This window comes from Muntiacus reevesi, chromosome 3 (assembly GCF_963930625.1).
Source record: "Muntiacus reevesi chromosome 3, mMunRee1.1, whole genome shotgun sequence".
NCBI classification, from domain to species: domain Eukaryota; kingdom Metazoa; phylum Chordata; class Mammalia; order Artiodactyla; family Cervidae; genus Muntiacus; species Muntiacus reevesi.
The window spans coordinates 243,289,102-243,313,237 of NC_089251.1; the positions used below are offsets into that span (position 1 = coordinate 243,289,102).

At 38.2% G+C, this 24,136-nt stretch overlaps 1 protein-coding gene across 2 annotated transcripts in view; it reads right to left on the reverse strand.

Annotated features, from left to right (window-relative positions):
* The window catches only part of LRP2 (LDL receptor related protein 2), a 187,097-nt gene that overhangs the window by 74,048 nt on the left and 88,913 nt on the right, over positions 1-24,136 (reverse strand). For both annotated transcript variants that reach the window (XM_065931701.1, XM_065931700.1), the window contains exons 19-33: positions 23,471-23,601; positions 21,166-21,300; positions 20,521-20,802; positions 19,315-19,557; positions 18,142-18,261; positions 17,424-17,540; positions 13,032-13,409; positions 11,588-11,836; positions 10,297-10,505; positions 9,231-9,415; positions 8,081-8,309; positions 7,277-7,451; positions 5,192-5,314; positions 1,440-1,606; positions 581-724 (exon numbers count right to left, since the gene is read on the reverse strand). In XM_065931701.1, the coding sequence (XP_065787773.1) occupies positions 581-724; positions 1,440-1,606; positions 5,192-5,314; positions 7,277-7,451; positions 8,081-8,309; positions 9,231-9,415; positions 10,297-10,505; positions 11,588-11,836; positions 13,032-13,409; positions 17,424-17,540; positions 18,142-18,261; positions 19,315-19,557; positions 20,521-20,802; positions 21,166-21,300; positions 23,471-23,601 (2,887 nt within the window). The remainder of the gene's footprint in view (positions 1-580; positions 725-1,439; positions 1,607-5,191; positions 5,315-7,276; positions 7,452-8,080; positions 8,310-9,230; positions 9,416-10,296; positions 10,506-11,587; positions 11,837-13,031; positions 13,410-17,423; positions 17,541-18,141; positions 18,262-19,314; positions 19,558-20,520; positions 20,803-21,165; positions 21,301-23,470; positions 23,602-24,136) is intronic.

The window sequence follows — 24,136 nt, forward strand, 5'->3', positions numbered from 1 at the left end:
ATAATCCCTCACATGTCTTAACCTTATCCCAGACTGGAGTAAACCAACACTAGTCAAGTTACCTCTGAGTTACTTCATGTGATTTCATACCTGTGCCCCTATAGAATTTCTTCTGGGAATTAAGAGTAAAAAGAACACTTATCTCGCAAAAGAAAGGAATTAGAATCAAGTTTCTACTTTCTGTTTCACTGTTAGAGTCATAGATTTCCATCTTAGAACAATAGCAATCTATAAATTTGGTTTAGAACTGAAATAGCATTGGATACTTGATAGGGAAAGATAATGAAAATGGGCCTTGCCTACTATAAGCTTCCCTTTACATTGAATTCGTTACATAATTTTTATTTATCTTTGCATATATTTTAATAAATCATTATTTATTAAATTATTAACAGGCTGCCATTGATACTCAGGTGGAGACAAAATAGCACAGTGGAAAGTTTGAATTTTTAGGTTTCTCCGTGTCTTCAGAGAATTAATACTAATATCCCTTTTTCCTTCCTCCATATGACAGCATTTCCTGTAATTTTACATGAATTAGAAACCACTGTTTGTGTCAATAGTTTTCTGGAATTATTACCTTAATTGCCCGAGTCACATGATCAGTAAAATAAAGGTTTCTTGATAGCCAGTCTAACGCCAGACTTGCAGAAGCCCCCAAACTTGACAGAGGAGCAAACACCGTCCTGTTGGTACCATCTGTCTTCACTCTGTGAATTTCACCCTGGTGAGAAAGACAAGGAGTGGTGAGCTGTTTCAGGGTCACAGCTTCCTCACTGCAGTCGCTTCAAGAAACTTCATGCATGGAAGAAATGCAAAGTGCCAGTGCCATTGGGGGACTCACTGTATAAAACACTAAAACGCTGAATCTTTCATGCTCTCCTTGCTCCTTCCCCATTCTCACAGGTTTCTTCCCTAATAGGTAAAGAAAGGGTCCCAATGGGAAGGAAGTTGGAGGAATGTTCTCTTTGCTTCTAGAGACAAAGATTCCGAGTGAAGGCCACAGCAACCACATCACATGTTTTCCTGAAATTCCCTTAGGGAATTATTGCCTTTGGTCTTAAGTGAAGATCATTCTTATGTTAGTCTAATATCTTCTGCTAGATTAAAGCTCAAGAGCAAACTTGGTTACTGCCTCCTCTTGGCATGTACTCTGCAGTTGGAAGTAGCCAGTTCACTGCAGAGAAAGAAGTAGTCACTTAATACTTGCTGAATGAATAAATGCACCCAAGAGTTTAAACGTGTTTATTATTGGGTCTTTGCTCCAGGCCAACTTCCCATTGACGTCCCTCACTGAATTAAAAAAGGCTTAGTGTTAAACTAATTTCTGTCTGGGTCATTCCCACCCCGACCCCCCCAAGCAAAAATGTAAGAAGGCCTCCATGAAGGTAGGCTCTTCAATAACAAGCTACATGCTTGGAATGTTATTCGAGACTTACTGGATTTTCAAGCCAGTAGATGAATTGCTCTGAGTAATCAACTGCAACATCATAACCATTGCGTATCCCTGATATGGGCACCATAGCATCAAAGGTCTTCACGTCAGGATTAAGGGAAATTCCAAAAATTATACTGTTTCTTACAACTATTAGGAACGCTTGATCATCTGTGAAAATAACAGAATATCACTCGAAATTATATCCCAGATATTTTGACTAACAGAGGGCAAAGGATTATTACCATTTGATAGGATAAAATGCCACTGAAGGATTATGGCAATAATTATAATGCATGATAGATATTTCACCAGAAAAATCAGGGTTTTCCTTTGGGTTTCAGTGGGTTGTTGGGTCACCAGACCACCAATTTCACACACAAGACTTCTGGAATCACCCAAGGTAGATCAGCATTTACCTTACACTTCATTAATTCTTTACTCAAACTGCTAAACTATCCATGTTTGGATAGTCACAGACAAGAAGTTCTTCCATTTCTAGATGCAGAATGACTCAGTGAAGGGAGAGTTGGATTTTCACATTTCACATTTCTTGGCAAAAGAAAATTTGTAGTCTCTTCTTGGTGAATGGCAGTTCATTAGTTTTAAGTATTTTTAGAAAATAACACCACAAAGTGTTGCCTAGTGTTTATGAAAGGGTCTAATTACTAAGCAAATCTAATTTATAATTGTACCAATTGTTGTTTGACTAATGTCAATCTTCTGCATTAGATTCTAACTCCCAAAGGGCAGTGACCCCGCCCAATTTACTCATTATTATGTCCCCAGAACTTGGAATAGTTGTCTAATAAATATTTGCTAACTGAATGGCCCCATACATGAATAAATAGATGGACAGATAAGTAAATATGTAGAGTGTCTTCTGAAGTTCTCAAAAGTATCTATACATTGCAATTTAAACATCTTCATAATATCTCATTTAAACTATCAGTTTATGTAGGCTCTTTAATAGATAATGAGGTCCTTTCTCAGAGATAATCTTCTCCAGACTGTAGGCCCATCATGAAAAAACTAATAATGTTCATGAGTAGGGTTTTATTATCATTCCTCTGTAAGAAAAGGAAAACTTTGAAATGTGAGTTTGTGTTATTAAGACATGTAAGATATATCACCTATTAAAACAAAGTATAAAATGATTAATTATTGCATAATCTTCATGGGCTAAAAATGGTGTCTGCATTATTTTGATCATTCGGGAAGCTTTGCATCTTTAGCAGGATTATTTTGACAATTTTTTTCTTTACTTTCTTTTACATCCAATTAGCTTTTCCTTGTTCCTGGCATTTCCATTACTGAGAAACAAATTGACTCAATTGATTAACCTAGTACAGATGTGAAATTTGCAACTATTCATGAAAAGTACTACAATAGATAGCATTTAGTCTTTCACAGCAACCAGCAATGCTGTTTTCAAAAACAGGTTTATCCTCAAGGAACTTAGAGTCTGGGGAGCCAGACAAAGAATACGGACCATGGCCATGGAAGAGTAGGTACAGCAGCATCTAGGGTTGGCTGGAAAGGAGATCAGGAGAAATGAAAATTTCTTCATTTTTCATGTCATTATCTTATTAAGAATTAAGATTAGTGTTAGTAGGGCAAATAAGTGAAAAGACAACAGTTGGGAATGAAAAATTTATGTTGTCATTAAGAGGTGGCCTTTATGACTCCCAAGCATAGTTCCTCCCAAAGTCAGACCTTACACAACCCTATTTTGGATGTGCAAGTCTTAATATTAGGAGGTGCTGGGAATATGGTTTGAGTTTGGGGGGCTTTTTGGCACTTGAGGTACATATTTGATAAACAATAAAAAAACTATTTCATACACAGAAAGCTCTCCCATTAAAATTTTATAACATAAAATTAGGAAAAAATTGAAATACTCCATCATCTCCCTTCCCAACAGTAAACACTATTGACATTTGTGTATCCTGTCCTCCAGATTTTTTTAATGTATGATTTTATGAATACATAGCCAGTATTAAACAATCTCTGCTTTTTCACTTAATCTTATACAAGCACTTCCAAAGATATTTTAGACACTGCACAGACAAAATTTTAAAGGTGATCAAATAATTTTAAACTGTTTTCATCTATGAATGTTGTCTTCTAAGCTTCTTGTTGAAAAAAACAGCAATTTTTTTTAAGTTCACATATATTAGCATTCAGTAACTCAACCGGTGCTCAGAAGCCTGTTGGAAAATGTTGAAAAAGTTCCACCTCAGTAAAAATCAGTCCATGGAAAACCACTAGTGGAATTATTTGTGAAATAAGAAAAGGTATTTTTTAGGGTTGACACTTATCAATCACTATCAGATAGTAATGTAGATGACACCAATCCCCAACGCACAGTTCAACAATCTTTGCGTGGTGAAAGAATGTTTTGCACAAAGAAAGTCTATAGCCCCGTTTAATCTTCTGCTGAAAGACTCTGAGGACACACTAAATTAAACAATGTCAACAAGGATTAGGTTCATAATAAATCTCTGAAGAAACATTGCAGATGCCAATCCCTTTGTAAGCATTACCAATAATTAAAATCTTTCATCACAAAAGTATCGCTGCAAAATATTACATGCTGATGGAATTAAATTTTCAGTAACCTTGCCTCTGTATAATCTGTAAATACCATAAATTTCCTGGATTCAGGAATATATTTTCCTTTTGAAAACTAAATTTTCCTCTAGAATTAAGACTACTTTTCTCTTAATTTAGGAATTTTTCACCATTAAACATTTACTTTTAACTTGTCCACAGACATTTTTGTCAGTATGAAAATGTTTACTCCTCTTCACTGAGTAATGAAAGAAACTTGTTTATACTACCTCTTTAGATTTTTAAGCAAAGGCAAATGATTTCTTAGAAATCTCCTCTGTGGATTGACTACATCTTATCCTTCCTTTCCTGCTCCCTGAAGTACTTAGTATAATACTCACATACTCTTCAATCAACCCAGTAAGATATCTAGGATGAGATGAAGGATAAATTGCTCAAATAATCACTCGAAGTATTTCATACAAAGAAAAGTTTCATTTTTAGAGCACCATAAAATAATCAATAGTAAAGGTACTGAAACTGGAGTCAGAACACCCATACTGTAACACTCTTTATTGACTACTGGTTATGAGAATAGAAAATGAAATAAGGAGGCACCTTCCTTGTGGTCCAAGGTTAAGACTCCACACGCTCAATGCAGGAGTCCAGGTCTGATCCCAGGTCAGGAAACTAGATCCCACATGCCATGCAACTATGAGTTCACATGCCACAACTAAAAAATCCCACGTACCACAACTAGACCCGGTATAGCCAAACAAGTAAATAAAAACAAATATTTTTTAAAATGAGATAAGTAACCTAAAACTGAACCTATCCACAAATATCCACGATTTTTATTTCTAAGTGCAGAATTTGGAACTTCCCTTTATCACAGCTTGCCTACCTATAACCAGGTAAGAAAAAATGTGAGGTTAAAGAATGCTGAACCACAGACATACATACTATTGGCTCCATATATAGAAACTATATTACAGTTACAACGCATTTGTAAGGGAGTTTCTGTATATGGTTGACTGTAAATCAATTTTTGTTTATGGTGCTCAATTAACTCACCCCATATGACTCCCACCCCACAGATACCTGCTGATCAGGGGAAACACAGCACACACACCCCATCACCAAGTGCTTTAGAGTTCAATGGCAAGTTCCGCCTCCAGAGCGTACTTAAAGGACACACTCTACCTCTCACGCAAGTCACAGAATCACGAGCAAGACTCCACCCGGAAGGACAAGCACAGGTGTAAACACTCTTTGAGGACAGCAGGCACAGATGACTGCACCGGACATAGTGGCATGGATTTGAGGCTGTAATACAAAAAGAAGAAAACAGGGTGAACGGAAAACGGCCCACATTAAAGTGAACAGAACGAATGAACAAAGAAGATACAGTATGTACATAAACATGCATATAATCAAATATTAATCAGCCACCAAAAAAAAAAAAAAAGAAGAAAATACTCCATTTGCGACAACATAGACGGACCTGGAGGGTATAATGATACCACTTTCATATGAAATCTAAATCAAAAAATAAAAACAAACAGATCGGTGCTTGCCAGAAGCAGGAAATGCAAGGTAGCAAAAAGTGTAAAGGTGGTCAAAAGGTGGAAACTTCCAGTTACAACATAAAGAAGTCTTGTGGATGTAATGTACAGCACGATGACTAAAGAGTTGATCCTAAAATTCCTAATCACAGAAAAATATGTGGTGATGGATGTTCACTAATCTCACATTGATCGTTTCACAATATATATAAATATCCAATCATTATGTTGTGCACCTAAAACAAATGTAAGGTCATTTGTCAACTATATCTCAATTTAAAAGTTATAATCCCAGAAGTCTCCAATATTTGGACACACAAATATATAAGTTACCTTGGCTGGTTTGGTTTTTGCCCTTAACTACTTCACCCTTCTCCAACATCATCTTTCAACATAAGGTTCATAAGAGGCATAAGAGGGAAGAGTGACTTACCCAAGGTCACAGATCAATCCAGTCTATAAATGGATTATGAACTCAAGTAGCCCCTGAGTAACCCAGAGCTTAGAAGTAGAAATTTGAAGCTACATAAGAGTCCCTTGGACTGCAAGGAGATCCAACCAGTCCATCCTAAAGGAGATCAGTCCTGGGTGTTCATTGGAAGGACTGATGTTGAAGCTGAAACTCCAATACTCTGGCTACCTCATGCGAAGAGTTGACTCATTGGAAAAGACCCTGATGCTGGGAGGGATTGGGGGCAGGAGGAGGAGGGGACGACAGAGGACGAGATGGCTGGATGGCATCACCAACTCGATGGACATGGGTTTGAGTAAGCTCCGGGAGTCGGTGATGGACAGGGAGGCCTGGAGTGCTGCGATTCATGGGGTCGCAAAGAGTCAGACATGACTGAGCGACTGAACTGAACTGAACTGAAGATGTGTTTCCTTGGCTGACCCCAAAAAGATCTTTTTACATTAAATGAAACCAAGTTGTGTTCTCTATGTGACCTTACCTACTGTTGTGAAAGTTCTGGTTAGGTAACAATCTTTCTTTTTTTCATTAATAACATCTTTGTGTGTTTCTATTCCTTGAAGTAAAGAAATTTGGTGTGTATCCTGTGCTGATAGGATATTCTCTAGATCTTATATATTCTCATTACATACACTTGGTTAGATGCAGTAATCCATTCGTTTACTCAAAAACTAGTAAAGCCAAACAGGCTTTCAAGGTGGTGTTAGTGTTAAAGAATCCAACTGCAGGAATCCGGGAAGACTGTAAATATGAGGCAGTTATTATAACAAAAGGAACCAGAACTAAACTCATAAATTGTGTGACTCTAGAATATGAGAATAAAGAACAAAAGAATTATGAAAGAGAGAGTCATTTTCGATAGGATGGTCAAGAACCATCTGAGAGAATGAAGGCACAAAAAACCATCTGAGAGTGACACGAAGGAGCACCTCAGACAGAGATCTGGGCAAGGAGCACCCCAGGGCAGAGGGCCAGTGCAGAGCCAGTGCAGACATTCAGGGATGGGAAGAAGCCTGATATGCTTCTGTACCAAAAGGAAGTCCAGTGAAGCCCAGTGTGGCAAGAATAAGTGAGAGAAAAAAAACCAGGGAGACTTTGAGTAGGTAAAGACATAAAAGGTTTGTGTTTTCCATGATAAATAGAAATCATGGAAATACCCTGTCCAAACAAATGGGTCTGCAAAATTATACATTTTACATTTCCAGAATCAATGTTTTCCAAGCTATACCCAGCAAAGATATGTCTATCACTTACAAACTGGCTGTTTTGCAGGATGAACCACAACAATGCCAAGAGGTTGGTGAAGTGTCATCACCACTGACTGGTTCCCCCCATGCCACTTATTGGCTTTCATAACCTCATGAGTAGCACGATCACTCCAGTACACAGTATCTTCAAAGAGACTTATGGAATAAGGATGGCGCAGAATCTGTGAAGCAGAAGAGAACAATGAGACCTAGAAATAAAAACTAAGATGAACAAAGTAGGAAGGGATACCTACCCAAGCAGATGGTTTCCTTTAGCATTTAACTTAATAAAGACATAGTAAAATCCTTGCTCAAGAGGTAGAAAAAAATATACTTCTTGACCTACATCCCCCTGACAAATCAAAAATACTTCATGGACCTGTGTCATTTAGCCTTCATCTTTACTCTGAAGGCTAAAAGAGCTCTTCAGTAAAATACATATTTTCTTCATTTCCCCATTTAACTTGTGAAAATAAATTCACCAGAATTCCCTGAATAAAAATACAAAATATGCAACAAACTCTGATTTCATTGAGGAATTTACATATAATTAAATCATTCTTTACGTGGAAACAACAGATTGGCATCAACTAAATAACAGATCAACTAAATCACGCAAGCTATTATTCTTTCCTGGACCATGAACAGGAATAATTATTTTTTGTGAAAAAAGAGGGACTGGCCCTCCTTCCTGTTGATATTTTCTGGATGTCTATGACACAGCAGTGAATTTCTTACTTTTCTTTTACTCCATATGCTTCCTGCTAAACCATAATCTTAGTTTAATTTCCTTTCTTTGCTACCAACTTACCAAATCACTGGCTATCACCTGCCTCCGATTGCTTCCATCATAGTGACAGAAGTCTATGTAATCAAGATAGCCATCCATGAAATAGATTAGCCTGTTGGGGTAATCAAGAGCTAATCCAGTGGGCCAGTAGATCTTCTCCTGGACAATGACAGTGCGCTGACTGCCATCCATGCTAGCTCGCTCAATGCGAGGGTGATTGCCCCAGTCAGACCAGAACATCACGCGGTCACTGTGAAAAGAAATGAGTTACCAATTGGACAGGACATATTTCTACATGGAAAATAATTGTCATTTTAAATAATAGAATATCATGCTTATGCTCTGCTTAAAATAACACATCTCCAGTTCAGAATATATACAAGAGCTTACTGTGTCACAAAGTAAAACTGCAATCATAATGCAATCACAAGCCATCTGGGTGTTTTTATAATGTTCATAAAACATGCAGTACAGTGTGACATGCTGAAATGTCTAAATGCTTATTTGTGTTTCTGTACAATCCACATACAGTTGATCTAGAAAAGTCCATCTGTCCTTGTTTATCTACCTTGTCATTTTTAAGAAAGTCGTTATTCATCATCAGATTCATCATAAATTTCACTGGTGTGTAATACTTTACAATATCTAGCAAATCTACACTGCATTGAACATAATTTGCCTAACTCATCTTCCTGCAGAAGACAATCTAAGGAAATTCAAGGAAAGAAGCCCTCAAAGATTTCTAAGCATGAAAGAATTTCTCCTTTCCTTTAGGGCCAGGAGGCAAAAATTTCCTTATATCACCTAAAATGAAGTTATAGTAAACAATACGAAACTGAAGCAAGAAAATCTGGCTTTGTGTTGTATACATATAAAGTGTATTACTGCATGCATTTGTTAGACACTTCATCATATACTTGCAAGCTAAAAAATAATATGGTCTTTAATTTAAGTGAACAATCAATTGCTCTTGTGTACTTTATGAAGAAGACTATTCAGATAAAGGAAGACAGCAACAAGTAGCTATATGGCTAACATTTATATAGAGATGTTTAAACAAGGGATCATTTAAAATAGTGTGATATGAGTATTAACCACATCACATTACTATTATTTCCTCTCATACAATGTTAAGGCAACATGATATTTAAGGGGAAAAAAAATGTCTTACGTAGCTCTGGGATCTACTACTAGTCCCCCTGGATTTGTTGTGTTTTCACTAAGCAGCACAGTCCTGTGGCTCCCATCCAGTTTAGCGACTTCAATTGTTTGCAGGGAAATGTCTGTCCAGTAAAGATTGCGTCCTATCCAATCTACTGCAATATTTCCAGTCAGGCTGACACCACTGTCAAGTATCTAAAGACAAAAGTGAATAGTAAGTGAACTCTCAAGAAATAATCCAAACACAGAAATAAAATGAAAATTGAAAATAAGGTTATCACCTAACTTGTCCTATGATTTTATGTGAGGACTAGAAAATATGGTCTTCCCATGTAGAAACAGTAGGGTTTTCTAGGGAAAATCTACAAGATGGTGTAGAATTGAATACTTTATTGTTGGATTAGTGTGGAGTTTTGGTTTCAGAATTTTTTCAGTTAAACAAAAACTGTATCCATTTGCTAAGTTGGCCACCCTATGAAACTTTACAGTGTTCTCATGGCAAAAGTAATGCCTTTATTGATTGAGAGCCAACAATTACAAAATAAGGTTCTAAGGGGGCAGAGGAAACATAACCACCAAGGATGAAGAAATTGAAACTCTGGGAGACTGATCAAGAAACATAACTGAATTAAAGCTAAGAAAAGCAACTTCAACTACAAGGTCCTATTGTATAGCACAGGGAACTATATTCACTATCCTATATAATAAACCATGATAGAAAATAAATAATAAATTTTTAAAATATTTTAAAAGACAAAAGAAAGAAAAGTAACCTCCCCTGTGTCTCCCTTGTTTTTTATCCACTAGAGAAAAAAAAATGCAGAAAGGACTTCCAAGATGCAATGAGATCTCTGTATCATATAACCTGGTATTCAGATTCAAGTCTCTCCCTTCAGATCCCATCAGATAGGAGTTAGGAACATCCAGGGCTTTTAAGTATGGATGGCCCAGAGGGAGATATGAGAACCACTTAAGATAACGTAGGACCTTCTCTCACTGGTGATTAACAGCAAATAGACCTGAGACTGGGGAACTAGTCAGATCAAAGGCTAGTAGACATGTACTTATGTACTTACTAGTTTTCTATCAGTTCCATTTTGAAAGGCACTCCAGATTTTACCCTGAGTTCCATCAGACCAAAAGATACGACCACTGACGGAATCAAAATCAACAGCCACAATGTGAGAACCATGTTGGATAACCGGGTAGATAAAGTACCCCTGCCGGGTAATATTGCCAGCAATAAGCTGGCTCTGACTCGCCACCAGTAACAGACTTTCAGATTCTGTTCAAGAAGAAAATAGAAGTGTCAATGATTCTGGGAGAAACAACAATATTTGCTGTAATATCTTTGATAACGGAAAGAAGATGCCATTCCAAATTAAAGTAATGGGGAAAAACAAACAAACAAAAAACATAAGAATGATGTTACCTTAATAGCTGATTTTCACAAGTACTGAAAGTAAGCTTTCAAAATATCTTTCATCCTTGAATTACACTTCAGTATTTATCTATCAACCTGGAGTGAACTATTCTTGCATTCCTCCTGTTACTATAGTTACTTTTGTACTTGCTTATTTCGTACTCTGCATTCAGCTGTGGCAGAGATTTCTAATCATTCCCATGTCCTCTCTCGTCTTCCTTTTTAGTAATAAATTATGCCAAGCTTTAGCACAGCACAGGGCCTAAGAGCTAGAGACGTTTCTCCATTTTCATTTCAATTTGGAGAGAATATATGATTAAGTTTCCATCAATAAAATGCAAACCAAAATGAAGTGTCAAATTCCAGGTATCATCCTTAAAAGGAAGCTGCTCACCCCTTTCATACTTCCTGGGAACAGGCAAACTCTGGAGCAAGATCACTGGATCCCTGGATGGAAGGCACACCAGCTTTTACCCCCAAACCCTCTACCCTCCAGACTCCTACCTGAAAAGAAGAAACTGCCTCTTTGGTGTTAGTATTCTTTATTTGGTCACATTTAAAGCAGCCACATCAATACCCTAACACATAGCACAACACTTTCATGTCATAGAAACTGAATTAATGCTATGTGTGTGCTATGTTCAGTCGTGTCCAACTCTTTGCCACCCCATGGACTGTAGCCCACCCGGCTCCTCTGTCCATGGTATTTGCCAGGCAAGAATACTGGAGTGGGCTGCCATTTCCAATTCCAGGCGATCTTCCTGAGTCAGGGATTGAACCTGTGTTTCTTACGTCTACCTGCATTCACAGACAAATTCTATAGCACTGTGCCATCTCGGAAGCCCAGAATTAATACTGGTTGAATTTAATTCATTAGGTATTATACAAAGATGGTGTCTGGAGTGTGCCTGTTAAACTAGCTGGAGTTAGTTCACTTTCATTACCTGTAGCTTTACAAGTCCTCCGATCAGCGTCTAGCCTGTATTCTGAATCACACCAGCACCGGAAAGAACCTCTCATGTTGTAACAGTACTGGCTACAAAAGCCTCGAATACGACATTCATCTATGTCTTCGCAGGTCTTAGAGTCATTTCCAAGCAGGTATCCCAATGGACATTGGCACTGGGCCCCATAAGGCCCTTGAATACACTGGTGAGTACAACCACCATTGGAATCAGAGCAGCTATTCTGGTCTAGAATAAAGAAAAAGAAATCACAAAGGGGAAAAGTCAGGAATCTTTGCTTCTTTGGTTCATCCTGTTATATTACATGTCACACATGTCTCACGTCACCCTCAACACAATACCCAAGTATGAGCTATGAGCAGAATCCACATGGATGAGGTCCATAGACTGTCCAGTGCTCTGACTTGCCTAAGGATTTACCATCTTTCACATCCACTGGACTGGGACCACTTTCTTCACTACAACCTTCAAATATAACTCCATTTAGTGCCATGAAAGAAATGTGGAGGAAATATAAAAAAACATAGCTGTCATTGGTAAAGCATGCAAAGAGACCTAAATTACTTCCCATTTGTTTTCTGTCATTCTGCTACCTACACAGATATGAAAGATAAGACTTTGACACTAAGAACAGAGCTGAAAGGTTTACAATGGGGAAAGACAACTGAAAGACTAGAGGGTATAGATACACTAACATACCATCATCCTTACTTTCAGGGCTAAAATGACGATGCCCGAGGTACCCAAGATAGTTATCTGCCTGTAGATGCAAATACCCTCTATTTCCATGTGTACTCTTATTTATAAGAGTCATGGTATGAAACATGTACCAGAAGGGGAAGTAAGTCAAAATGATTAAGACATTTTCAGCACAAATGCAATGCAAATAAAATCATAAGAATCTAAAATACTTTGCAGTCATACCTGGCTGGGGTTCATCTGAGAGTGAGCATTGATTAAAGAGCAAAGAAAGAAATGACAGTAATTAGGATGATATGCCAATCACAGGATTTTAATCACAGCAAACCCAAATCCCTGGACTTCATTTGTTTTGTGGTAAGTTCTGATTGAAATTATGAAATATGAAAGCTGGAAAAACTTATGAGTGCATTACCCAACAGGACCAAATTTAATCTGATGATCTAATGAAGTAAGAACACAGAACTGGGTGCAAAGGATTAAATGAGAAATACTATCCAGTGATGATTTATTTGAATTCCATGATGGCTATCCCTACACAGGTTGAAATTCAGAGAACTGAGATTCCTTCCTCAAGAACTACACGGTGATTGTGACAATGACGACACACAGCTGGCCACTGCTCAGGATGAGCAGTAAACTGTGGCCAGTAAACTGGCCAGTAAACTGTGGTCAGTAAACTGGCCAGTAAACATGGCCAGTAAACTGTGGTCAGGAAACTTACTGCAAAGCGGGGACTCATCTGTCCCACCAGGGCAGTCAGGGACACCATCACACACTGCACTCATATTCACACAGATGCTATGGCTGGGGCATTGCCACTGCCAACTGGGACACCGAAAAGGCTGAGTAGGGCAGTCCTTCTCATCGCTCATGTCTCCACAATCATTGTCCCCATCACAGAGCCAATTTCTATAGACGCAGTTTCCGTTTTGACAGACAAAATGAGATGGATGGCAGGTTTTGGGGGGACAGCCATTGTGCTCATCAGATCCCTGGATGCAGTCCTCATGCCCATCACACTCCCAGGTCTTCGGAATGCAGATCCCATCTTCTTGGCACTGGAATTCATCTTGGTGGCACATCCCAGGAGGCCTGGTTGCTAAGAGAACAGCATGCGGAAAATGCATTTGTGAATGTGATCCATAATCCCTTTTATATAACTCCTAGGTTCAAAAGAAATCATTTTGGATCAATGGAGGGTTTCTAATAATGATTATGACAAATGTAATATTAACATCTAAAATGAGTGTCTTCTCTGTCTGATCTGATTAATGGACCTAATAACAAAGAAACGGATGTACAATGGATAGAAGTCCCTGAGTCAAAAGAAAATTCTATTTTCTGTGTTTCTAACTTTGGATTGAATAATAAAGAATCATCAGCGCATTTAATAGAGGTTAAACAGCTATGGTGACATGGAATTCATGTATTTCATATATTTGGACGTTATCACTTTCCCTCAAATGAATTATACTAAATGAAGCCAAGTAGGAAGTCAAGACATACCTGGAGTAACAGGCAAATTTGGACTTGGAGTACAGAATGAAGCAGGGCAAAGGCTGATAGAGTTTTGCCAAGAAGAGAACACACTGCTCATGGCAAACACCCTCTTCCAACAACACAAGAGAAGACTCTACACATGGACATCACCAGATGGTCAACACCGAAATCAGATTGATTATATTCTTTGCAGTCAAAGATGGAGAAGCTCTAAACAGTCAGCAAAAACAAGGCCGGGAGCTGACTGAGACTCAGATCATGAACTCCTTATTGCCAAATTCAGACTTAAATTGAAGAAAGTGGGGAAAACCACTAGACCATTCAGGTACGACCTAAATCAAATCCCTTGTGATTATACAGTGGAAGTGAGAAATAGATTTAAGGGACTAGATCTGATAGACAGAGTGCCTGACGAACTATGGACGGAGATTTGTGACAATGTACAGGAGGAAGGGATCAAGACCATCCCCAAGAAAAAGAAATGCAAAAAAGCAAAATGGCTGTCTGAGGAGGCCTTACAAATGGCTATGAATAGAAGAGAAGTGAAAAGCAAAGGAGAAAAGGAAAGATACTCCCATTTGAATGCAGAGTTCCAAAGAATAGTAAGGAGACATAAGAAAGCCTTCCTCAGTGATCAATGCAAAGAAATAGAGGAAAACAATAGAATAGGAAAGAATAGAGATCTCGTCAAGAAAATTAGAGATACCAAGGGAATATTTCATGCAAAGATGGACTTGATAAAGGACAGAAATGGTATGGACCTAAAAGAAGCAGAAGATATTAAGAAGTGGTGGCAAGAATACACAGAAGAACTGTACAAAAAAGATCTCCACGACCCAGATAATCACAATGGTGACTCACCTAGAGCCAGACATCCTGGAATGTGAAGTCAAGTGGGCCGTAGGAAGCATGACTACGAACAAAGCTAGTGGAGGTGATGGATTTCCAGTTGAGCTATTTCAAATCCTATATGATGATGCTGTGAAAGTGCTGCACTCAACATGCCAGCAAATTTGGAAAACTCAGCAATGGCCACAGGACTGGAAAAGGTGAGTTTTCATTCCAATCTCAAAGAAAGGCAATGCCAAAGAATGCTCAAACCACCACACAATTGCACTCATCTCACAGGCTAGTAAAGTAATGCTCAAAATTCTCCAAGTCAGGCTTCAGCAATACATGAACCGTGAACCTCCAGATGTTCAAGCTGGTTTTAGAAAAGGCAGAGGAACAAGAGATCAAATTGCCAACATCTGCTGGATCATCAAAAAAGCAAGAGAGTTCCAGAAAAATACCTATTTCTGCTTCATTGACTATGCCAAAGCCTTTGACTGTGTGGATCACAATAAACTGTGAAAAATTCTGAAAGAGATGGGAATACCAGACCACCTGACCTGCCTCTTGAGAAACCTGTATGCAGGTCAGGAAGCAACAGTTAGAACTGGACATGGAACAACAGACTGGTTCCAAATAGGAAAAGGAATACATCAAGGCTGTATATTGTCACCCTGCTTATTTAACTTATATGCAGCATACATCATGCGAAATGTTGGGCTGGAGGAAGCACAGCTGGATTCAAGATTGCCGGGAGAAATATCAATAACCTCACAGATGCAGATGACACCACTCTTATGGCAGAACGTGAAGAAGAACTAAAGAGCCTCTTGATGAAAGTGAAAGAGGAGAGTGAAAAAGTTGGCTTAAAGCTCAACATTCAGAAAATTAAGATCATGGCATCCAGTCCCATCACTTCATGGGAAATAGATGGGGAAACAGTGGAAACAGTGGCTGACTTTATTTTTCTGGGCTCCAAAATCACTGTAGATGGTGATTGCAGCCATGAAATTAAAAGACACTTACTCCTTGGAAGGAAAGCTATGACCAACCTAGACAGCATATTAAAAAGCAGACACATTACTTTGCCAACAAAGGTCCGTCTAGTCAAGGCTATGGCTTTTCCAGTGGTCATGTATGGATGTGAGAGTTGGACTATAAAGAAAGCTGAGTGCCAAAGAATTGATGCTTTTGAACTGTGTGGTGTTGAAGATGACTCTTGAGAGTCCCTTGGACAACAAGGAGATCCAACCAGTCCATCCTAAAGGAGATCAGTCCTGGGTGTTCATTGGAAGGACTGATGTTGAAGTTGAAACTCCAATATTTTGGTCACCTGATTCGAAGAGCTGACTCATTTGAAAAGACCCTGATGTTGGGAAAGATTGAAGGCAGGAGAAGAAGGGGACAACAGAGGATGAGATGGTTGGATGGCACCACCGACTCAATGGACATGAGTTTGGGTAATCTCCAGGAGTTGGTGATGGACAGGGAGGCCTGGCGTGCTGCAATTCATGAGGTTGCAAAGAGTCGGACATGACTGAGCAACTGAACTGATGATGATGAAGCCAAGATGACTGTAAATCTTCCATTCTTTGCAAACTCTCCACTATTCATCAAGCAATTCTTATTGATTGCTTGGCTATTTCACAGGAGTAAACCCAAACACTCTCCCAGGGACCTTGTAAGGTAATAGAAAGCCAGAGGCAATGGCACTTTAACCTCAGATCACCTGAGAAGAATTCCATGTTTTCAATGTGAAACAGAAACTTCAGTGGTTAAGAATTTCTGGGTGTTGTACACACTTATTAAGTATGTAAGCATTTATATTTTCTTTTATCCATAGATATAAACCACCCTTTTCTGATTGTTGTTGTTGTTTAGTCACTCAGTCATGTCCGACTCTTTGTGACCCCGGAGACTACAGCCCACCAGGCTCCTCTGTCCACTGGATTCTCTAGGCAAGAACACTGGAGTGGGCTGCCATTTCCTAATCCAGGGATCTTCTGGACCCAGGGATCAAACCCTCATCTCCTGCATTGGCAGGTGGATTCCGAACCACTGAGCCATCAGGGAAACCCTCTTTTCTGATAAGGGAGGAGAATTGATAGAAATCTACTTTTTATGATCCAAAACATGAACATTCAAACAAATGACCACCTCACCTTGTTTAATATAAAAATGGCAATAACAAGTCCTTTCCATTATTAGGTCTACAGCCTGTGAAGTTTACAGGTCCATCAGATTTATAGTCCCTGAAGTCCTTCTTTCCTGGGAACCTTCACTGAATTTTATCTGTATCATTTCTACAAAGCCCTTATTAACTATCTGCCTTGCTTTGTTTCTTACTTTCTATCACACTCCCAGGACAAAGACCAAGAAAACATGTTAGCAGATACCAAACAAATGATTTGCTTGATGTGACCTCCTATTGAGACTTAAAGGAAACCATTAAAATATCTTTATATATGGCAACCCTCATTGAAACCCACTAATTTTGAATGCCCCAGGTAATACTGAAAACAAAAATACCTGAGAAATATTTAACCTACTCAAAAGACAATTAAAAAGTGCCCATTTACAACTACTTGATTCACAACTTATCCCTATTTGGTGATGTTGATTTGATTTTATTATACAATCAATACTTTGGCCCTTGGACAATGTTTTGTTAATTAGGCTGCCTTCCCTCTAGCTTATCTAAGAGAAAATCTGTGGTAAGAGCAATCCCGGTAATTAAGAAATGATCCCGTCACCTGAAACATGCTAGGTATATGGTACTTACGACAATCTGTCTCATCAGAGTGGTCATCGCAGTCAAAAATACCATCACAATGATATATCTTGTTAATACACTGACCATTACTAACACATGTGAATTGAGAAGCAGTGCAGTTAATCACTGAAAATGAGAGAAAAATATTAGAAATTAAGCCAAGGAACAGACAACTGAACATTGAAATTTTTCTAAACATCATGAATTAAAAAAAAAAAAAACCATTATTACAACAGCCAAGATAGGTAAGCAGCTTATTTGTCCATAAACAGAGGAATAGACAAAGACCACTGTCCATAAACAGTGGTGCAATGGAGCACCACTCAGCCATAAAAAAGAATGAAATTTTGCCATCTGCAACAACATGGATGGACTTAGTCATAAAGAGAAAGACAAATACCATATAATGTCAGGTATAAGTGGAATCTAAAAACTAAAACAAACTAATGAAAACAACCAAAAAGAAACAAATTCACAGACATAGAGAACAAGTAAGTGGTTAATAGTGGGCAGAAGGAAGGGGGCAGGGACAAGATAGGGATAAGCTACAGGAATATATTACACAACAAAGGGAACATAGCTGATATTTTACAATTATAAATGGATTTAATCTTTGAATGTTAATTAGTATGTTGTACACCTGAAACATATACATCAGTTATGGACTTACAACCTCAATGGATTAATTAAGCAATTAATTAATTAAAAAATAAAACAATGTACTTACTACAGCCAATCTCATCAGATCCGTCAGCACAGTCCTTGGTCCCATCACAGACAAAAGATAGGGCAATACATCGGTGATCAGGGCAATGAAACTGAGTAGGTGAACATGTCTGTGTATGATCTAATGTCATCCAAAAACAAAACCAAGTTAATAGTTTATTTCTTGTCCAATATGTACCAGAGACAAACTGTATAATGCTTAGGAAATACATAAATTATCTCAGTTGTATGTGTGCTCAAAATTCCTGCAAGTCAGACAGATCGCCTTTTTAGAGAGAGGAACAGAAATAATAAAGGGCAGAGTCAGAAACTGTGAGGATACTTTGAAGAACAGACCATATGTAGAAGATAAGCATCATGGCCTTGATTTGGACTGCACCTCATGAATAGTATGAAGTCCAAGACCCTTCTGCACAGTTAAGCAATGGAACTCAGCCCACAAGACAGGATGGACTGTGGTCATGGAGCATGGTCCACATGATAACTGGATTTAACTGGATCATGATAACTGAATTTAATCCAAAGTCTAAGCAGAACTATCCTCAAAACCAGGATCCTAGCTGGCTGAAGAGACATAGCCTTAGGGTCAGACAGGCTGCCTCTATGACCCAAAACAGGAATCATAATATAGTCTTACAGAATGTGAAAGCTAGAGGGGATCTTAAAGCTTATCTAGTCCTGAAAAAAAAGGACTACCCAAATTATGCAACCAAAACAAAACTTAGTCCAGGGAACTCTGCACCCCCCTCTGCGCAGGTGGGTAAGATTAATGAAATTGAAATGTCCTTGCCTTTTTATTTTATTGTCTTTTTGCCTGTATAAATGAAAAGAAAAACCAGTAGCTAAACATTCGGGTGTGTTCATATGATTCAGAAAGGGCAATTGTTTTAAATATCTGAACAGTTAGTTGTGGGATTTTTATTTTCCAGTTTCCATTGGGATATTAGTTAGACATCAAAGATAGTCCTTGTTTTGCTTCCATAGAAAATATTTAGCAAGACTTCCTCTGTCTTTGCTTTTAGAGCCTATTAATACACTGGTTGACAGATGGAATAGAAGTGGCTAAGATACAATGAAAATTATATGAGCCTTCAAGGAAAGTACTCAAGGCCTACTCATGGTTCAAATCTATTTACTAGGCTGAAGAGCCAAGAGAAATCAGTTCAAAACTTACTGCATGACTTTTCATCTGATCCATCCCTACAATCATTATCTGTGTCACAGACCCAGCTCCTTGGGATACAGAGGTTATTGTCACAGGTGAATTGATCAGCACGGCAGGAAGTGGGTGCTCGGGTGGGGCAGTTCTGCTCATCGCTGCCATCCAGACAGTCATTCTCTCCGTCACAGCGCCACATTGAGGGAATGCAGTGTCCTTCATGTTTACACTCAAATGCTAAAGGTGAACAGGTAGCATCTACAACAGAAACGAATTGACCATAAAGACATTGGTTTTTACAGCCTTTTAAATGAGATCTTACCTTTCAACGGGAGCATTATACAAAATGTGAAAGTCATCATCATTCACTGACATTTATTTGGCAACTATTATTTACATATTTTTTTTCTCTCTGAATCATCACAAAGATACTGCCAGGTACATATAATTATCTGCATTTTACAGATGAGGAAGTTGAGGCTCTGAGAGACTCAGGCATGTGCCCAAGACCAAAGCTCTAGTTGTCACGACTGTAAGGTCCATCCTTTGCTTCTAAGCTATGCTTCCTCTCATCATATGGCTCATTTGAAATTGATAAAACATTTATGTAAAAATCTGCACTTTTAAAAAACAAAAGTGCAAAATAAAACAAAATAAAACTTTATAAATTTCAAAAATGTACAAACGAGCACTTTTATTTTCAAATGTCATTTCTCTTTCTATTAATGTCTCCTTGATAGAAATTTCTGAGATTTTTTTCTTTCACAATAGTATTTATTATAAATTAGATTACCATCAAAAGAAGATTATAAAGGTTAAAATCACCATTTCACCCATAATCCATTTTACACCTACGAGAAGAAAAAGGAATATAGTACATGAGATTTTCAAAAGCTATTATTGCAAACACTTATTCCATGATACCATTCTCTCCAGTACTATAGATTAGATCCCTTTTATCGTGGAGTAGAAGAGGCCAAGATGCAGTGACTCTGCATGTCCATCCAATATCAGAAAAAAGTTTTATTGAGGATAGTCCAAATAATCTGCAGAAATCATCTGTAACATTATCTATGAATAATATTCACCATCCAGCTTTCTAAAAGCCTTTAGAGTACATATTCCTTTTTCCTATAGAGATAACCTAAGCCTTTTTTTTAAAGCGCACCTCTCTCTGTTCCATATATCATAGGACGCATTGTTGATGTATAAGCTACTTACTAGATGTGGTACATTGAGCCTCATCACTGTTGTCAAGACAGTCATCAAAGCCATCACAGCGATACTGAAGGGGCACGCATCTGCCGTTGTGGCAGGGGAAGGAGAGCGTGCCACACTGCTCCAAGGGCGGCTCTTGGGACGAGCTCTCCACACACGTCAAACGGTTGGAAGCCAGACTCATTCCATAGGGGCAGCCACACACCCGCTGGGAATTCGGCACTGGGAAGCAGAAGTGACTGCAGTCGCCGTTTGGGTTGGTGGGGCGGTTACAGGCATTAGACCCTGAAAAAGCAATGCCCCCAAATGAGGGAGTCAAGCACATTCCTTTTAGGTTGATCACAGGTTTGGTTTGTGACAAAAAATGAATGGGAAAGAATACCTGTCAGACCCAATATTAAAAACTGACTTCTTCTTGGAGAGGAACGTGCAAAATGACACATTCAATCTAAATACAGAGAAGTCCTGAAACGTGTTTTTCCTCCCATATGCTTAAAGTTAGTAAAGTTGAATAGAAATTCTTACACATTAAAATTATCTCAGTGACAGGAAGATAAAACAATCAGGAGTTATAGTAAATAAATTAAAAGTAAAATGAGCCACCATATTAAATACATCCATACAAAACAACCTGGCAACATTACTCACCTGTCTGGATTCTAGAATCATATACTTTCGCACGCATTACAGAACCAACACCACTTCGGAGAACAACCGATCGTGCAGGATTGTATTTCCCGAATCGAATAATACCACGTCTCCAATCAGTAACATATATATAGTCTAAGAAGAAATATGGTGATAAGTTTATTTGCCCCAGCTCACCTAGGAAAATGCAATATGTTTGTAATGCTTCTTCCAAATGTGGGAAGCTTTTTTCATAAGTATCTGTTTAAATAAATATGTTTCTGTTTCCATAATTTTTAATTCTAGAAATGACTCTTTAGAAGTTTATATATATATATTTTTTTTTCTTAAAGACTTTTGAGCCTCTGAAGCTAAGGACCTTTAATAAAACAACAGAGTTGGAAGAATACTTTCTGATACAAGAGTGCTAGAGGAATGAGGGAATAAAAACAGTAGAAAGAGTTGCTAGTATAGATATCTGAGAGAGATCCTACCTAGAAGAAGCCTATATTTTTAATAATAGTAGTGTTCAGATTCAGGGAAGAACATTGGAACATGGAATATTGTGATGGTACTTAATAGCAATTGGGCTTAGCCCTCTATGTGTAAAAATTTTTTTAATCTCAGGATTCTTTTATACAGTATGAGATGATACCTCAGAAGACTGAATTCTTGTCCTAGCCATAGCACTAAACTGCTGAGTGATCTTCACTGTATGAGGGCTCGTGTTTCTAGTAAAATTAATCTCTAAGTTCTCTTCCAGGTCAAACATTTTATATTCCATGTTTAATGAGAACATTTTTTTTTAAACTTTGACTTTCAAATTTCAAAGTGAGCTTTGAGAAGGCAAAGTACAGATATAGTTCAAGAAGGAAATGTTAGTGTATGTTTAGGGATCAGTAAATTTATCCAGATAAGTGTTCCTACACCTTAAAAGACAATAATGCTCCACAAAGCTGAAAATGGAAGTTAGAGGCCATACAAGATTTTAAACATCAAAAATTCAATTGTATTCATTTAACCTTAGATACTGAAGCAGGGAAATAAATGCATATTTCAATAGAGTTTTCCAAAGAAAAAAAACAATAACCAACTAAAAATTCCAACTGATCAGAAAATGACTAAGATGGCAGAAATTTTATCATAAAACCAGTTTTCCTTATCTATGGTCTAATCAATGACTAATCAGTCATTGGACTCACTAAATCATATCTAGCCTGACTGCCAATCAAACTGCAAACCAGCAATTAAATAAAAACTGCATTTTTATTTAATTGCAAAATATTCCAGCAAAGAGCAGAGAAAACTTAACGTGTTTATACTGTTACTATGTGAGAACAAATAGGATGTGTCAGACAGCATTAGAAGAAAGGGAGAAAGAATTCACAGGCTGAAGAGAGGGGGGCTGCATATTTATAACTGACTCAAAAATCTCACAAGAGCACTTAAAAAATTTTAAAATAACATAACTCCCCCACAGACAACAGGGGGGAGTATGGAATATATTTACTAGTTATTCATTCCATACTACATGTATATGAGAAAGTCTTTGAATTATAGTCAGTGTCTACTTTTTTTTTTTAAGCAGAAGCCAATTATTCACAGTAGGAAATTTCAGGACTTCCCTGGTGGCTCAATGGGAAAGAATCCACCTGCAATGCAGGAGATGTGGGTTCAATCCCTGGATTGGGAAGAACCCCTGGCAGAGGGCATGGCAACCCACTCCAGTATTCTTGCCTGGAGAATTCCACAGACAGAGGAGCCTGGCAGGTTATAGTCCATTGAGTCACAGAGAGTCAGATATTTTGTGAGTCAAACTGAGTGACTTAGCATGCATGCAGGAAGTTTCGACCTGAGACACAACTAGCGTACGTGTAGGGGCATTGGTGGATCACAAAATGGCGCCTCTCTAACTAAGTTAATTATGGTTTGTTCAAGTAGAACCAGGGTAGATTTTAGTTTCTCCTTACACTCTTGGCCTGGCACACGCTACACAATCATTCACAGAAACCCAATTATCAAGACTAAACAAACCACCTGTTTCGTGGTGCCAAGCTAGATTCTTATTCCCAGCAACCAAACCCACAAAAATATGCCTATACTCACAAGAGGGGAGATGGGAGGAAGAAAACAGATGCACTATTATATAAAAATGTCTCAAACAGAAAAAAATTAATATTTCACCAACAAACCAAATGTTTTATTTAGACATAAGAGCACCATTTCATAAGTGACCAGTTTTTCTGGAATTATGAGATTGTCAAATGAGGATGAGTTTTATACAGCTTGCACAGTATAAATAAAACACTTTTGGTTCAAAACATACCTTCAAAGACAGCAAGTCCAAAAGGATTTGTCAACTGATGTACATTGGTCAGGGCTTTTCTGTCTGAACCGTCAAAGGTACTGTGCTCAATTTTATCAAAAAAGGCATCTACCCAGTATAATCGTGAAGAACTAGAATAACAAAATACTTAGTTATTGGTTACTCAGAAACTAGAAAAGCACACCTTATAATAAGGGCATTCAAAATCAGGGGCTTCCCTGGTGGCTCAGCAGTAAAGAATCCGTCTGCAATGCAGGAGACATGGGTTCGAGCCCTGGGTCAGGAAGACCCCCCTGAAGAAGGAAATGGCAACCCAGGTCAGTATTCTTGCCTGGGAAATCCCATGGACAGAGGAACCTGGTGGGCTACAGTCCATGGGGTGGAAAGAGTTGGACACGACTAAGAGTTGGACAGTCCATGGGGTCGCAAAAGAGTCATACACGACTTAGCAACTAAACAACAAGAGCAATTCAACTGAACAGCGTGTTCAGTTGGCACATTTACATTCATTAAGCAAAGTTTAATAGTCTTATGTTCCCCAGAAAAACAAAGCAACTTTTATGAAGTGGTTTTCAAATGTCTTAGAAAACCTGAAGTGTTATCTTCAAGTTAAGAATTTTAGTTTTTGCCTTATTAAATCCACATTTAGGAAAAATATTGTTAGTA